The sequence below is a fragment of the Rhinolophus sinicus genome, chromosome 5 (assembly GCF_057876585.1).
Source record: "Rhinolophus sinicus isolate RSI-liver-muscle chromosome 5, RSI-T2T, whole genome shotgun sequence".
Lineage (NCBI taxonomy): Eukaryota > Metazoa > Chordata > Mammalia > Chiroptera > Rhinolophidae > Rhinolophus > Rhinolophus sinicus.
The window spans coordinates 70,175,933-70,192,678 of NC_142505.1; the positions used below are offsets into that span (position 1 = coordinate 70,175,933).

Genomic DNA, 16,746 nt, shown 5'->3' on the forward strand with positions numbered 1-16,746 from the left:
TGTGCTTGTATCCTGCTACCTTAGCTGGTACCTGCACGGCCTCAGCGTTCCTGCAATCTGCCACCTGAGTTGCTTTCTGCTAAGCACTGATACGGATGTGAAATGATCTGGCTCTCCCTTTCTCCTAAGGTGGCTTAAATAAAAATGGAAAACAGACTAAATGTCCACCAGTCAGACGCGTGGAGGAGTAAACTCTGGGACAGCCACCCAGTGGGGGACTATGCAGACATTTAGGTCATTAGGAAGAGTTCAAGATAATGGAAAAGGCTGAGACAGTGAAAAAAGCATATAAAAGTACAAAACTGTATCATTACAATTAGGTGAAAAAAAATATCGCTGCACGACACCTCTACCCGTCCACCGCCTACCCCCAGACCACCCCAACCATGACCAGAGGAGGGACACAAAGATACCGACGGGGGCACTTTGGTACAGATTTCTTTTACCCTTGTTTCTTCTTTCGACTTTTCTAGAGTTTTCAAATGTAACCAACAAACAAGTGTTCTGTTTCTATGGCAGAAGCCTGCAGGGCCTACCTGCCGAGTCATAGCCTCTGTACTCCAGCCGCTGCAAGCCCTTGATGAGGGTTTCAAAAATCTCCTTCCTGGTCCGGGGGACTCTGTAGTTCATGTAGGCAAAGATTCCTGTTAAAAGAGGGGACACCGTACTTTATAAAACCCTGGGTTCACGTTTCGATGAACACAGTCTGGGCACCCAGACACAGGCAATCCTCCAGGGAGGGTCCAAGCTGCGGACAGAGGAAGAGCCGTGCTCCCCTCCTGCTTCCGGAAGGGCATCAGAGGCAGCCCTTCCCCTGTGTCAAAAAGACCCACACAGCACGCAAAGAACACCCACACACCCTTGGCCTTACAATTATACCACAGACAAGTTCTCCACAGGAGACGAGGCTTTCAGCAAGATTTACAACAGCAAAGATCAACAAAACAACCCAGCCACCCACAGAAATCTGGAAGTCCCCACCTACAATGGTCACCTTGACTGGCACAGAACTCGGCTGGGAAGAGTCACACAGAAGTCACAGCAGGTGGAATGGGCATCGTGGCCTTCGCTGCACTTCCTGCTCAGGCCTGCTGCTTGGGTCAGTAAACACCACTTTACAACAGCGAGAGCAAAACCATCTCTTGGCCCCTAGAGAATCCTTACCTTCAAGGGAGGTCCATGAGCCAAGAAGGTTTTGTTTGGCTTTATTCTCGTATTCACATTCCAAAATAATATTTTCCCAAATAGGAAGTAACAGCTGTCATGTTGGATCTTTCCAAACTCCTCCACACCCCTGCTTGAGACCATGGACCACTGGCCTGTCTCCATCTTGCCCTGCGAGTGCCCCATCCAGTCATCCCTCTTTCATCTCCTCTTCCTGGCCCTCCTCACAGCTCAGCTCCAACCCCACCTCCCAGCAGGCTAGTCCAGGCCCCAGCCCTTGGTTCACAGAGTTACCCCAGCGCTCTTGTGTCCTGAGACATGTCTGTCACCTGACAGGGACACAGGCTGGTGCTCCTATCTCCATATTTCTCACTGTACCTCAGCACACTGTCCTTGTTCAATAAATGTTTGTGGAATCGAGTGATCCTGAATCTGTATTAATCAGAGAAGCAATAGTATGGATCATGAAATCTTCCTGAGAACGCACCATGTGCCAGGCACTGGGCTAAGCATTCCCACACAGGAGTCAATCAAAGGTCGCAGCAGCCTTAGAGGTCAGACCTGCCATCGCCTCCCTTACCTTCTGGAATGGAAGCCTGGCAGGCTGTGACTGAACCAGAGTTGGGAGCAGAACCAAGGACACTTGATTTCAGGACTTAAACGCTCCTACCACTGGGCAGCGCTGCCTCAGGTATAGATAGGTTCAAAGAAGATTTATTTTCCCAGTTTTAATTTTTAATTTTGTTATTTTCCCAACACTTTTCTAGGATGACAGGAAAGTCTGACCAGGATTAAAAATTTGCCAGATATCTGCACCCCCATGTTGTTTACAGCATTATTCACAACAACCAAGCCATGGAAACACTGATAGATGAATGGATAAATAAAATATGGTACACATACGTGGTCAGACAATTAAGTTCGTGAACTCATCCTAGAAAAAGTGCTACATACCTCATTGCTAGTATCACTATGGTCACCTTCAAAGTACTCCCCTTGGGAAGCTATGCACTGATGCCAGCGCCTAGTCCACCCTTCAAAGCAATTCTGGAACTCTTTTTGTGGGATGGCCATCAGAGCTGTCATCATATTACCCTTGATGTCCTGAATGTCATCAAAATGTCTTCCTTTCAATATTTCCTTTATCTTAGCGTAAAGAAAGAAGTCACTGGGGGCCAGATCAGGTGAGTAGGGAGGGTGTTCCAATACAGTTATTTATTACTGGCTAAAAACTTCCTCACAGACAGTGCCAGTGTCGTGATGCAAGAGCCATAAATTGTTGGCGAAAAGTTCAGGTCTTTTTCGTCTAACTTTTTCAAGAAGTCTTTTTAGCACTTCCAAATAGTAAACTTGGTTAACTGTTTGTCCAATTGGTACAAATTCATAATGAATAATCCCTCTGATATAAAAAAAGTTTAGCAATATCGTTGCAACAAGTTCACGAACTTAATTGTCAGACCTCGTACATTTGAAAGTTGCTAAGAGAGTAGCTCTTAAAAGTTCTCATAAGTAAAAAATTTAAATATGTGAGGTGATGAATGTCAACTAATCTTACTGTGGTGATCATTTTGATATATATATATATATATATATATATATATATATATATATATATATATATATATATAGTGCCAAAACAACGTATACAAGTGGACACTTTGGTCAGCGTTGCTCAAGCAGTACTTCGCCGTAATCCTAAGTGTCTGGACACTGATGGTAACCACTTTGAGCACCTCTCGTAATTGCAGACATCACATGTGACTTATATTCATCTTTTGTTATCGGTATATATGGAGTATTACAATGTACAGTTTTCCTTTCTTTAAAGGCATATACATTTTTTTTTGGCAACACACACACACAAGGTCTGACAGTTAAGTTCTCGAACTATTGCAATGATGTTGCTAAACTTTTTTGTTATCAGAGGGATTATTCATTATGAATTTATACCAACTGGACAAACAGTTAACCAAGTTTACTATTTGGAAGTGCTGAAAATGTTGCGTGAAAAAGTTAGACAAAAAAGACCTGAACTTTTTGCCAACAATTAATGGCTCTTGCATCACGACAATGCACCAGCTCACATGGCACTGTCTGTGAGGGAGTTTTTAGCCAGTAAACACATAACTGTATTGCAACACCCTCCCCACTCACCTGATCTGGTTCCCAATGACTTCTTTCTGTACCTGAAGATAAAGGAAATATTGAAAGGAAGACATTTTGATGACATTCAAGGGTAATACGACGACAGCTCTGATGGCCATTCCAGAAAGAGTTCCAAAATTGCTTTGAAGTGTAGACTAGGTGCTGGTGTCAGTGCATAGCTTCCCAAGGGGAGTACTTCGAAGGTGACTATAGTCATATTCTGCAATGAGGTATGTAGCACTTTTTCTAGGGTGAGTTTGTGAACTTAATTGTCAGACCTCGTGTGTGTGTGTGTGCATGTGTGCATGTGTGTATACCATATCATTATATTGTACACCTTAAACTTATACAATGTTATGCCAATTATATCTCAGTAAAACTGGAAAAAATTTTGCCAAGGATGAAACTCAGAGAAGATAACCTGAAGATATCTGAAAATTGAGCATGATTATACACAAAATCTGTAATCTCTCCGGTCCTTAAGTAGATTTCAGTCAGTATGGTACACCTGAATGAATGACTAAATTTCAGTTAAATGAACGTTATGTTCCTAAGCAATAAGTAGGGTCACATCACACAAACATCTATCTTGCTAAAATTCATCTAGACACACTCAGTAAAAAATAGGTGATACAACTCCACAGTGCCAAAATATTTTGCATTCTTGTGTACAGTATATTACTGTACACAGGATCTATTTCCAACACATCTTAAAATACAGAGTTTATATTTAAAGACATGCACACTGTGCTTTCTGAGCGGTTACAGATGTTTTCTGTTAAAAACAGCCACGGGTAATTTTTGACAGTCGGCTCTTTCTGCCTCCCTGGCTGATGAGTTCAGGTGAGGTGTGGCATGTAAGGGCGCCTCCAGCAAAAGCGCCAGTGAGCTTCTTGGGCTCACTGTTTCCCTACACTTCAAACTTGAACACAGATGGCCATGGGATGTATGGTCAGCTTACCATTATTTAAAAAATGGTAGCTATCTTCCCATGTAAATATTTAAAAAATTTTAACAGCTTTATTGGGATATAGATCATTACCATACCAGTCTCCCATTTAGAGTGCACAATGCGGTGGTTTTTAGTATATTCACAGAGCTGTGCAACCATCACCTCCATCCATGTTTCTGTGAAACTCTTCGTGACACTTTTCTGCAAAAATTCAGAAAGTTCCCTGCAGGGGACATAAGCAAACTGCAGTTACTTGTACAGACCACTGAGCTCTGGGAGCTGGTTATTTGAAGGAGTGAGCAATGCAAATCATTTGTGGAGTCTTTTAAGCTATGAAACTTTGCTGGCCTCATGGAAATCGTTCTAGAATTATACCTGCACCTCACAAAGGGGAGCTGACAGGCACTGCAGATGGCACGAAGGCCCATATACCAACTCTGGAAAGGCTTAAATCCAAATGCTTATCATTGATTATATTCCCTATGCTTTACACACCATGACTATTTTGTTACCACCAATTTGGACTTCTTAATCCCTTCACCTTTTTCAACCTGCCACATTGCCAGGTGGTACTAGTTGGGGGGATCACTTCCTAAATTACATAAATGTCTAACCACTATGCTGTACACTTGAAACTAATATAAAATAATATTGAATGTCAACTCTAATTGAAAAATTTTAAAAGGAGAGAAAAGATCAGTAATATTGTGATAGCATGTTACAGTGTCAGATGGTTGCTGGACTTATCATGGTGATCACTTCTTTAGCATAGGGTAATGTGGTAATAACTGTATAGTGCTAGGTGCGTACTGTTGAATAACTATGATGTACATCTGAAACTAATACAATTTTATACGTTAGCTATATTTTAATAAAAATCTTTTTTAAAAATCCAAAAAAAAAAAAAAATCAAATGCTTTTACAAGAGGGCTCTATGGGGCTCTGTGGTGCTGCTCCCAGTCCTCCCCTGCACCCCTCCCCCTAGGCCAGACTTCACTCTGCGCTCACATCAGGCACGTATGTTCTTTGAGGGGGTTCTGGCTCTGGGGTCCACAACAGTCTCCTGGGGGGGGAAAGGGGCTGCCGCCGGAGCATCACACAACCCCCATCGGCCATGGGCCAGGACGTTAAACGGTCCTTGTCTCCTTGTCCCCAGGATCACCAGCTGTGTCCACACCCAGCCAGGAGGCTCAGCAGCCAGCTGGCTGCAAGAGCACAGTTTGGGACACTACTGTGGTGATGGCGGCTGCCGAGGACTGGTTTTCAAGGTCTTTGCACAAGAAGACATAAACTTAACTTGCAACGTAAACTCTCTCACATGCTGGCATCTCTTCAGTAAGTCCTTTCATTACCTAAGCACCGTCTCTCTCCACTCGCAGCTCACCCTCTTGGCTGGACAGACTGTCCCTGCACTGAGATGAAGTGAATAAACCAGCCTTTACACCATGCTCTTGCTGTTGTTAAAAAGTAATGAACTAGAATAAAGCTGCTTTCCTGGGAATTTCTCGTACTGTTCACATCAGAATTCCCTGCTGGAATCCCTTTCCTCCATAATAAAAGCTACAATGAGAATCCATTTTTTACCTATGAGATCAGTAAAGATCTGTTTGACAGTAAGTGAGAGTTTAAATTTGTGCACCCTCTTTGGGAGGCAATTTGGCAGTGTCTCGGAGTTAAGAGGTACACATCTGGTGACCAGAGCTGTTGTACTTCTAGGACCGTGTCCAGCAGATACCTCTGCAGAGATGCATGTGTGTTCACTGGAGGATAGCTGCTGCTCAGAACTGTTTGTGGTAGCTGGGGACAGCCTGATGCCTGACGGGGACCAGGTAAGTGACAGCACAGCCACACGCAGAGCCACCACAGAGACACGGGTCGGTGGACCTCCACAGGAATGAGGTGAAGTTGTCAGCCCTCTTGGAAAACAAGCTATCTCTCCAAGATGTGTCAAGGGGAAAATGCAGCTTGCAGAACATGAGTGAATTATGTAGGGGGTGGGGGGTAGGGAAATGCATATAGTATTTCTGGAAGGATACCCAAGACGCAGGGCCAGTTGCCTCCGAGCAGGGGACTGGGTGTAGGGCAGAAACTTCCTCTCTAGTGTGTGTGCTCTTTGTGTGGTCAAGACATTTGAGCTTGTACAGGTGTATATTGGTTAAGCACGGGCTGCCGTCTGAATTAGAGAGTAGTGGGCACAGAATTGTCATCGAGCCCAAGGCAAGTAGACTTCTCTGACTTCACCGTGGCTGACCAGCCCTGCTCACCTGGAAGGACAGTCACACGAAGGGAGAAAGCACAATCTGAGCATATCTTCTGGTGCCTAAAAGGACTGGTTCAGGGTCACCCTGCCTGAGCCTCCTCCCTGGGGCTCACCAGTGTGCAACAGCCAAAAGCACAGAGGGTGGTGGCTGACACCTGCAGCCTGGGCCAAATACCGCTTGCAAATGCCAGCTTGCCCTTGCTTTCTGTGTGGCATGGAGCAAGTCACTGAATCCCCTGTGGAGCAGGGCCATCAGCTTCCCGTACTGGGGAGTGTGAGACACAGTGCAGGTCTGCGCAGCACACTGTAAACCCTGGAGAAATGATCACACACTAAAACCCAGGGCCAAGTAGAACCACTTACCATTATTTCTTCTTGGCTCTCTTCTTGGGGTAATGATGGTTAAACCAAATGAGTGATTGGGCTGCAGCTTAAGATTTAATTCATCCCCAAAATATTTATCTGGCCCCTGAGGACCTCATAACCCTGATTGGTATTGCAAGAAGGTGCTGAGATGACCATCAGTGGGCCTCACAGGGTGGATGGGTCAAGAGTGGACAGGATGCCCAGGGACCTCCCGACCCCTCAGGATTTGCAAGCAGAGGGGCTGCGGGCTGAGAGATGAGAGATGGGAGAGGCGCAGAGCTCCTGGGTTGGCTCTGTGCAAAGGTGGCTCCACTTCATTCTGTGGTGTCAGCTGATAGGTTACCCACCGCCTCGGTTTAATGCAGACCTTCCCAGTTGCCCCTTTTGTAAAAGCCACATGACTCTTTATTTCCTGCACAGCACTCACTTTCTTGACTTTTATCTGACTCCCCACTGGAGTGTAACCTTCATTAGCATGGAACCATACCTGTCTGTTTATCTGTCTTCTTCATCGCTGAATCCCCAGCCTCTAGCCCAGAGTCCAGCACATTTCAGGTGCTCAGTAACTATGTGTTGAAGAAATGAATGCATGAATTAATGAATGGATGGGGTGATCAGAGAAGGTGGCCTCATAGTTGGTCCTGAGCCAGCCATGTCCAGCCATGCACAGCAGATCTGCTCTCTGGAACCTGAGTGAGTATGACAGACAGGAAGGTGGGGAGTGCTGAGCCTCCACCCTGACGGTCAGGCCCTTTCACAAGGGCAGAGTGGCACTGCCAGTGTCCACGGTCATCCCAAGACCCTCAAGCACAAAGTTTATGTCCTGACACTATCCCTTCACCTGCCCTCATGCACTGTGATGATCCCAGGACTGGAGTGAGGAGATCCTTCTAGATCAATCCCTAGAGAACCCCAGAAATCTGCTTGGGGGGGGGAGGCACAGAGTAAACTATCACCACCACCATTTATGGGGGCTCCCATGTGCCGATACTTCTAGAATCTTACCACGTCTGATCCTCACAATGCCCTGTGCCCAGGCTGTGGCTCTCAGTGACAGACAGGGTATCTATGGCTCTGAGGCCAAAGATTTGAATCATTCAGTCAGGCCTGTCTGACTACAGGGTACTCATCACTGCTGCCCCCAAATCAGTATAAGACCTATCTTAGACTCCAACCCCAAGGGGTGAGGAACAGCTGGCGCATGGGGGATCTGGCCTGTGTGAAGGTGCTCACCTGGCTCCTGGGACAGACCTCCGAACGCTCCTGGTCAGGTTCAGGCCATGCTGACATACCCTCCCTTGACCCCTGGGAGTCCCCAGCACAGGACACCGCTGTTTCTGACTCCCCCTTTCTCTTCCCATCCAGCCCCCTGCCTATAGGGCCAGCAACCACAGCAAGGTTGGTTCCCATTACATCCCTCTAAGGGCTCCCCAACCTCCAAGTGACAGATAATGACATTGACCACATTGGAGTTTGCCTGGCCAGAACCAGGAACGCTGCACTTCTGGAATCTTCTCTACAACCCCTGGAGTGCTCATGGTGCTGGATGGGGGAGGGGTTGTTTGGGGCCTGGAAGATGAGGGACAAGATCAGGTTCACAGTGGGCAGGCTGGCGTCCACTTCTAATTCTGTGGCTGTAGTATTGGGGGGAAAAAACTCTCCATCTCTCTGAGCAAAGGCCCGCTCCCTCTGTGAGTCAGGGTGGACAGTCCCCGGTTCCACACACAGGAACTCCCACTCCATTGTGGGAGTTACGTCACTGCCCATTCAGGAGGGGACCCTTCCCAGGCTAAAGTGGTTCTTCTAACCACCATCCAATGCTTCTTAGAATTGAAGTTTCTGAGCCTTTTAGTCCATGTACCGAGTCTAATTAAATACTATTTTAAGTCCCAAATTGGATTAGTCTTTGCCCAGACAGAGGACATGACCAGTTGGATTTCTGCCTCATAAAATTCCTGAGAGTCTGTGTGGTGCTCAGTGGGAGGTGGGGCAGTCTACTCTTCTGGGTGAGACCCCCAGGAAGGGGAGGGCCAAGAACCAAGGGCAAGGGCTGCAGAGGAGGCTATGGGCTCTCTGGAGGTCCAGTCCTTACTCGTGTAAACTAGGGAATGCCACTTTCTTCATGAAGTGGAGAGGACAACTCCTGGTGCCTTCTCTCAAAGGGAGGGCAAAGGTGGAGGTGCCCAGGAAGCAGGAAGCACTATGGTCCCACAGCAGGGGTCTCACAAACAGGCAGAGGGAAAGCAGGCCAAGCTCAGGATCAGGAGGGGGTAAGACCCTCTGGGGATAGCCTTACCCTGCCTCGAGCCTCCAGGGGTTAAAGTTACCACCCCACCAGAATCCCTGAGATAACAGGAGACTGCTTCTAGCAGTAAGCGTGGGCCAGGTATTTCTATTTTTAATAGAAAAGTTCCTGGTGTCCTTGTCAAGTTAGGATTTCACCAACAGCAAAGGGGAAGCAGCATATACTCTAAATTGTAGTAAAAAATTTTTTAAGAAAAAAATAGGAGTCTTGTTTAAACCGTCAAAATTTGGCTATTACGAAAGCCAGACTTTTTTTTTCAATGTGAGAACTATTTCCTTTGAAAATGAAGAAGCAGATGATCAGATTAAATTGCTTAAGTGTTTCTGCACTGAATTAATCTTCAGTATTTTCTCCCAAGAGTGTCTGTAACCTCAAGCTAATCTCCCTTTATAAGTGAATTTTCCTAAATATGAAAGTAATCCCGCAATTTAAAAGCACTGTTTACTAATGTTATATATCACAAAATTTCCAGAAGATTTCTCAGAACTTGAGAAACTCCTAATGAATTAGACTGACCATGGGGGAATGGCACGATGATGATGAGGAGGAGGGTGGCAGCGGGACTGAGCCCCACCTCACCCCCCGTGCCCCTAGGACAGCTGGCCTGCAAAGGCCTCGCTCACTCCAAGAGTGCCCACATGGGACCCATCATCTGGGTGATGTGAGGGAGCTGCTAGGACTGGCTCCTGGGAGCCAAGTGTGCGGCTCTCTTCCCAACTCCACGCTCGAGGACCTAACACTAATGACCTGAAATGAGACAGGGCTCCACAGAAACTGGCAAACCAGAGAGCTGGGTGACAGGCATTTAACCGCACATCACTGAGTAGTGGCTCTGTTTCTCGAGGCTTCTGTGGCTTAAAGAGGTAACAAACCCAGCGGCCTGACCCAAGTATGTACCCCATCAACCCCAGTCCAGTCCCTTCTGAGAAATCCGTCACAAGCTGAGCTGTTACAAGGAGGAAAGGAGTGTCAAATATGACACGGCCCTGAGAATTGGAGAAAGTTTGGGACAAAAGGGTGAGCTATCGCCGGAGTCACGTCATCTCCCTGGACTGCTATGTCCTCAGCTGAGCCCAGGTACAAGACCTATGAGCGCCCGACGAGCTCTCCTGAAGACCGCCATGCAAGCAAACAGACTGTATGTATGTCTTGGTCCCTCTTCATTCTGGGCAACAAAACCACACCTGCTTCTGCAGGGAAGAGATGGATGGGAAGGGCATGTACATATATGAAGGTCAGGATGCAGGGAGTGCCATATTTATATGACACAGGAACCGACTTTTAGAGAAACCAAAATCTACTTGGTCCAGCTGAGTGTGTGGGACCATGCCAGTGAAGGACAGAGTGTTTGGGGTGAGTCCAGTCTGAGCATGCTGGGCCCAGGGGACTTGGGTGTGTGTATAGGGGTGAGAGGATGCTGGTAGCCCTCTGGTCAACATCCCTGTGGCCATGGCTTGAGCATCTGGGTTTGGCAGCATTGGCTACTCTTGGGGAGGGCACCTGAAATCAAGAACCCAACTGTAATAGGATAATTAATGACCTCCAAAGATAGCAAGTCCTAATCGCTAGAGTGTCTATATGGAGTCTTTATATGAAAAAAAGGTATTTATAAGTGTAATTAAGTTAAGGATCTTGAGATGGGAGATAATCTTGACTTGTCTGGGTGGGCTCTAAATGCAATCACAAGTGTCCTTATCAGAGGGAGTCAGAGGGTAATCCAACATGGCCGAGGAGGCGGAGATGTGACCACAGAGGCAGAAACTGGAGTAAGTAGCCACAGGCCAAGGAAAGCTCGCAGGCACCAGAAGCTGGAAGAGGCGAGGAACAGATTCTCCCCTAGGGCCTCCAGAGGAAGTGGGACCCTGACGACAACTTGACTTTGGCCCAGTAAAACTGATTTCTGGACTTACTGATCTCCAGATCTGTGAGAGAATAAATTTATGTTGTTTTAAACCAGCAAGTTTGTGATAATTTGCCAGAGGAAACTAATACACTAACCAAGACAAAAGACGACAAATTCAAGGCAAAGGCTTTAACTTCTAGCAAAAATAAGAATTTTCCAATTCTCCATAACCAAGTCTTTTTCTTCCTCAACACTGAAGGATAGGGAAGATTTAAGAATTCATGGATAGGAAGTACAATCCTTTTAGTCAATTCCGCATGCCTGCATGCTCCATGCTGCCATGCTCTTGCATATGCCATGCCCTCAGCCTGGCATGCCTGGCACGGTGGAGCCATACTTGACTCCAGGCCCTTGTGGCACTGTCCCAGGTACCCCCTCTTTGCCTGGGTAAGTCAATACTCCCTGCCTCCACTGAGGTAGGGTCCCAAGCTCACACACATGGGGCCAACAGGTAACATCAGTGAGTGAGGCAGCTGGGCAGGAGCTGGGAGAACTGGGGAGTCTGCACCCATCATCCCACAGGCCACAGTGCACTATTCAGAAATATGGACTCAGGGTTGCTCCTCTCCGAATTTTTTCAAGAGAAATAGAAAATCCCACGTACATATACGAAATCTCCTCAATTTTGTAATTTGGTAACTAATTTAAAGAATAAAGTTTAAGAGGTGGCCCGGTTAGCTCAGTTGGTCCGAGCGCAGAACTCTTAACAACAAGGTTGCTGGTTCAATCCCCACATGGGCCACTGTGAACTGTGCCCTCCACAACTAGATTGAAACAACTACTTGACTTGGAGCTGATGGGTCCTGGAAAAACACACTTAAAATAAATAAAAGTTAAAAAAAAGAAAAGAAGAAAGTTTAAACCCTATTCACCAGGCAGAGGGATGTCTGCCTGCTGGTTTGGCACGGGGCTGCCAGTCGCAGCTTGTGCCCAAGGTCTGCCCTCTGTAATGGCATTTCCCTCCAGAGTCATCCCGTCCCTGGTCAGCAACCTGCCTCTGGACTGCCCCTCCAACTCCCTGACCATTCTGCGAGGGGAGGATCATGCCGACGCGGCCTCGGGGCCTGGAAAACACAAGCTCTCTGCGAGCAGCCATTCACTAGTGGCTGAGTGAAGAAGGAAGGAGGGAGGCAATATAGTAACTTGTCTTGGCATAAAGTCAGCAAAATGCCAGCAACTCTCAGATGTCAACAAAACCACCATGAGGTCCTACGTGTCACTTCAGCCAATCTCTCAGTGCACTGAAACTTTGAGGATCATGTTTCGTGTGTGGGGACCAACAAGTACTGGGTCCAGCTTTCTGTGGGAGAAGCAGTGAACACAAGGGAGAGCCAGGGCCACTCTGGGCATGGTCATCAGCACCCGACAAGGAAAGGCCATCAGTGTGACCCCTGCATAAACCGTCCAAAGATGGCAGATCTCAGCGGGGCCACAACTAGCCCAGAGAGAAAAGCTGTCCAAAAACGCTCTCTCACACACAGGTGTGCAGAGATTCCTCTGGGCCTCAATTTCCCCAAGTGGATATTGAAGAGGGTGAGTGGCTCATTCCAGGAGCATCTTTGCAATTTCTGTCATACCCTTGTACCAAATGCACAATCATTTCTTTCATATTTTTCTGTAAAATTGACTAAAGTTTTGAAACCTTAAATGAGTTAATTACAGAATAACAATAAAAGGAAAATCAGTATCACTTGCCATACATCCACAGACCATCATCCAAAGACCAGACCAGACCAGCGTGCTCAATTCCAACCAGCCTCTGCTGTGTGCGCTGAGGCAGAAGCTTTCTCAGCACAAGGGGTGCTTGGCAAGCGTCAGAGAGATGTAAAAGGCACAGGAGCACACAGCTGTGACTTTCTTCTGGCTACCTGAAAAGGAAATAACTTTCCAATTCAGGACTTCCATGGAGGCTCCCTGACTCCCCTGAGGGCAGCAGGGTGGGGTGTGTCTGCGGGTGCCCTAATGTGAGGACACAGTTACATAGTTCTGACTCAAAGCTCATTTCCCCAGGGGACAAAATATATGCAGCCCTTTAAGAAAGTAGAACAAAACTTGTGATTTTGAGAAGTGGAGAACACAGAGCCCTCCCAGGCTCAGAAAGACATGGAGAAAGCTAGATGCAAGTAGGAAGCAGGATGGAAGACTGGGGTGTCATGGGAGTGGAAGGGCATACCAGGAGGAAGGAGGGCAGCTGCCTGTGCTGGGGGTGGGCCCTCCTAGTGCAAGGGTCTTGGTGCACTAGTCTGGCTCTAAGGTCACCAGTTGGCTACTGGCCTTGAATGCCACACTGAAGGGTTTAAAACCCTAATAGCTTCTGGCAAAACTGCTCCCTTTGCTTCATCTCTCTCTCTCCCCAAATTGCCCACAGGCAGCCCTACATATTGTAAATGATGCTGGGAGTCCCCAGATTTTTGCTGAGGGTTCAGGAATTAAAATTGATGCCTACCCAGCCTGCGGGAGGCTGCACTCCAAAGCCTGCTCCTTGGTCAGTCGTTCCTTTTTCAGTTTTTCAGGAGAGCCTGGCCTCAGAAACAAGGCCTTTACAGACTTTGGCCCAGGGCTCACCACCGGCACACCCCACCCTGCAGCCCTCAGCAATGTCAGAGAGAGGCCTTTCATGGCTTCAAAAGTTCCACCAGGTCCTCCAGCCACAGGAGGCTGGAATGGGTAACTGAATCCTACTCAAGGAAAAAAAAAAAGGCACAGTGACCTTTTGTCCCAGCAGAAGTTCCCGGCTCTCTCCCCAGTCGGCGGAGGCGGCCCAGCCAGGAGAGTAAGGAATTGCAGATGTGCGCGCGGGACCGTGGCTGCCCTCCCCACGGCCGCGCTACCTCGCGGGACAGCGCCGGGTAGCCGCAGTATTCAGGACGCCGGGAGTCCGGCCCCGCTACCCATCCAGGACTCCCTCTCCCAGCTTCCGCCCGAGGCTCGGTGGTCATTGCTGCCTCTTCCCGCGCCTCGCCTAAAGCTCGTTCCAGCAAATATGCGGCAACACGGAATCAACTCTTCTACTAGGGACAAGGGGCACAAGCTGGGACGCGAGAAAGACGCGCAGGCCCGTCCGCAGAGCACCAGGGGCTGCTCCCGATGCTTCCAGAAGGACGCAGGTGGGGTCGCCTCTCCTGAGTGGGCGCGGACGCTGAGAGCTGGTTTTAGCACCCCGCACCCGGGATGCGCGTGGCCGCCTTTGTGGGCAACTTGGGGCAAGCGGAGAAAAACACCCTCACTGGACATGGGGTGCGGACACCACTCTGTTGCAAGAGTCCAGGAGAGGGACAGGACAGGACCCATTCCTCCCCTCTGTGTGGACCGGAGCGGATCACCCTCACCAAATCTGAGACAGATTAGTCATTCCCCTTTCCCCACTACCCTTGGACACCCACTTGGGGGCCGGGGCGGATCGACACCTCCATCCCGCGTCGCCTACCTGTCCGCTGCGCCCAGCTCTGAGGCCCTGGCGCTTAGAGGCTGGGGCACCAGAACCTGCGGCCGCCACTGAGGAGGGGGCCGCGGGCGGGGGTCGGGCGGGCGCCACACTCACCGCACATGGTGGTCGCTGCTCGCGGTCTTCGCGGGTCGGGCTCTGCGCACAGTAGACACTCCGCACTCCGTAGGCACCTGGCGCTCCTGGGCTCTGGCTCCGGCCGCTGGGCCGTCGATTCTTATAACCTGGAGCCCTCCGCCTGGGGCGGGGCCGAGGCGGAGCCTCCTCCCCTGGCTGCTCCCCATTGGCCCCCGGTTGTCGTGACAACGGCGGGAACTGGGCCCCTGGAGTCAGGGAAGCCGGAGAGGGGCGGCTCCAGGCGCCAAGTTATGTCTGGAACTCCCGCGTAGAGCATGGGATCTTGAAGAGGGGCTGGGGGACGCAGACTGGCCTCAACCGCTGAGGGGCGCAGGACCTTGGGCAAAGGACGGGATTGCTCTGTGCTTATTTCCCCTTCTGTAGAAAGGAGTGACAATGGAACCGACCTCAGGGTAGCGGTGAGGAATACCACGCACTGTGGAAGGCACAGAGCACGTAGTGGGGCATGACACGTGGGTTCTGGTGCGCACCCCCTGCAGGCCAGACTCGTCTCAGGGCACCAGAGACGCAGCACACCGCGGCCTTCAACCTGGTCCCCGCCCTGTGAGGAGACAACTCCAGCGCCTGGTTGACGGTTGAGAAAACGGAGACTCCTCGGGATGGAAAGGGAATTTGCCAAAACTGGGCAGCGGAGGCGGTGGCAGAATTCGAACCAGGCTTTACTGTGGAGCCGGAACTCGGAGGCAGGGATTCCCTAGGTCCAAAGCCAAACTGGGGCGACCCAGGAAGCCGCCCCTCCTGAGTGACACGGGCGGGGCTGTCCTCCGCGCAGCTGCCCCGCGCGCGCCAGAGGCTCCTCCACGCCGGGGCCCAGAGCCCAAATCCGGCCCGCCGTGACTCATGGAGGCCTGCGCTCCCCGCCCTGGTTCCCGGTCGTCCCCTCCCCACTGCGCTCCAGGCCTTGGTCTCCCGTGGGAGGTCACGAGAACTAGCCCAACATTTGCATACTTTGAAGCCATCTGGTGTTTTTTACTTTACTTTTAAAAAATCCTGAAATTCTGACTAGATCCTCCCGGTCATGTTAGAGAATAAAACGAAGCTTTTTACGTCTCCTGAGCGGCTCCTGATGTAATAGCTCTCTAACTTCGCCTTGGCTCTGCAGGCCCTGGGGAGAGGAGGTGTCTCTTGTACTCATTTGCGCATTGAGGAAACAGGCTCAGTGACAGTCAGAAGGGGTTTGGTTTGGCTCATCCTGGTTCAGGAGCCTCCATATTGGCCCCTCAGCCTCCACTTGCAGGTCACCCTCATTCCTGAACAGCTGCCTGCCATGCTTGTCCTGGCGCTAGGGACTTGAGTGGGAGTGGATCCAGCCTGTGCACTTTCAAATGGTGGGAGGCAGACACTAGTCCAATGTCACACAGAGCCAGATAATTCCAGGAGGGATGAGGGAGGGGGTGGGCCAGGCTGATGGGGAGGGTGCCAGGCTCTGCCAGGACTGGGCAGGTGCAAGTCAGCATAGAGCCATGGCAGTTGCCAGAGGAACAGATTCCAGAAAGGAGGGAATAACAGGCATGTGCAAAGGTCCCATGGCAGGCTGTCCCCTCAAACAAAAGTCTGCAGGCCACCCTGTTCTGCCCCAGACCAGCCTCCACCCTCTGTGACTGAGGTGAGGACAGGATGATATCAGCAGGCCCTCTGCTAGCACCCAGACACCAGGGGCCCTGGGGTTGTAGCAGGGTCCAGATGTGTCCCCCATGCGCCTCTGGAATTCACAGTTCCCCCATGAAGAGTGGCAAGAATACTAGGAATCCTGTGGAGGTATCTGTACTTATTGCTGGCCCAACATCTCGCCTGCTATGGGAACCAACTCCTGAGAGTCCTTTGGGGGGACAGTGGCCTGGACTGGCCACACAGCCACTAGATCCCCTGGTGTCCTGAAGGGGGAGACCAGCAGAAGAGATGAGCTTGTCCCCTGCCCAGTGGCAGAGCTGGCTGCAGGCTAGAGTGGTGATGCTGGGGACCCTCTTGTCACCTCTGGGGTGGGGAGAGGCTACATGAGAGTGAAGCTATCCAGAGCAAAGCAGATCTGGGGATGGAGAAAGAGATATTTTTGGCAGCTTCCTCCCCT

The 16,746-nt window shown here is 49.7% G+C and overlaps 1 protein-coding gene across 1 annotated transcript in view; it reads right to left on the minus strand.

Moving 5' to 3' along the window:
- The window catches only part of GFPT2 (glutamine--fructose-6-phosphate transaminase 2), a 41,796-nt gene extending 27,035 nt beyond the window's left edge, over positions 1 to 14,761 (minus strand). The window contains exons 1-2 of the mRNA XM_088798552.1: positions 14,637 to 14,761; positions 537 to 644 (exon numbers count right to left, since the gene is read on the minus strand). Of these exons, the coding sequence (XP_088654678.1) occupies positions 537 to 644; positions 14,637 to 14,643 (115 nt within the window). The 5' untranslated portion in view covers positions 14,644 to 14,761. The remainder of the gene's footprint in view (positions 1 to 536; positions 645 to 14,636) is intronic.
- Between the last annotated feature and the right edge of the window lie 1,985 nt (positions 14,762 to 16,746).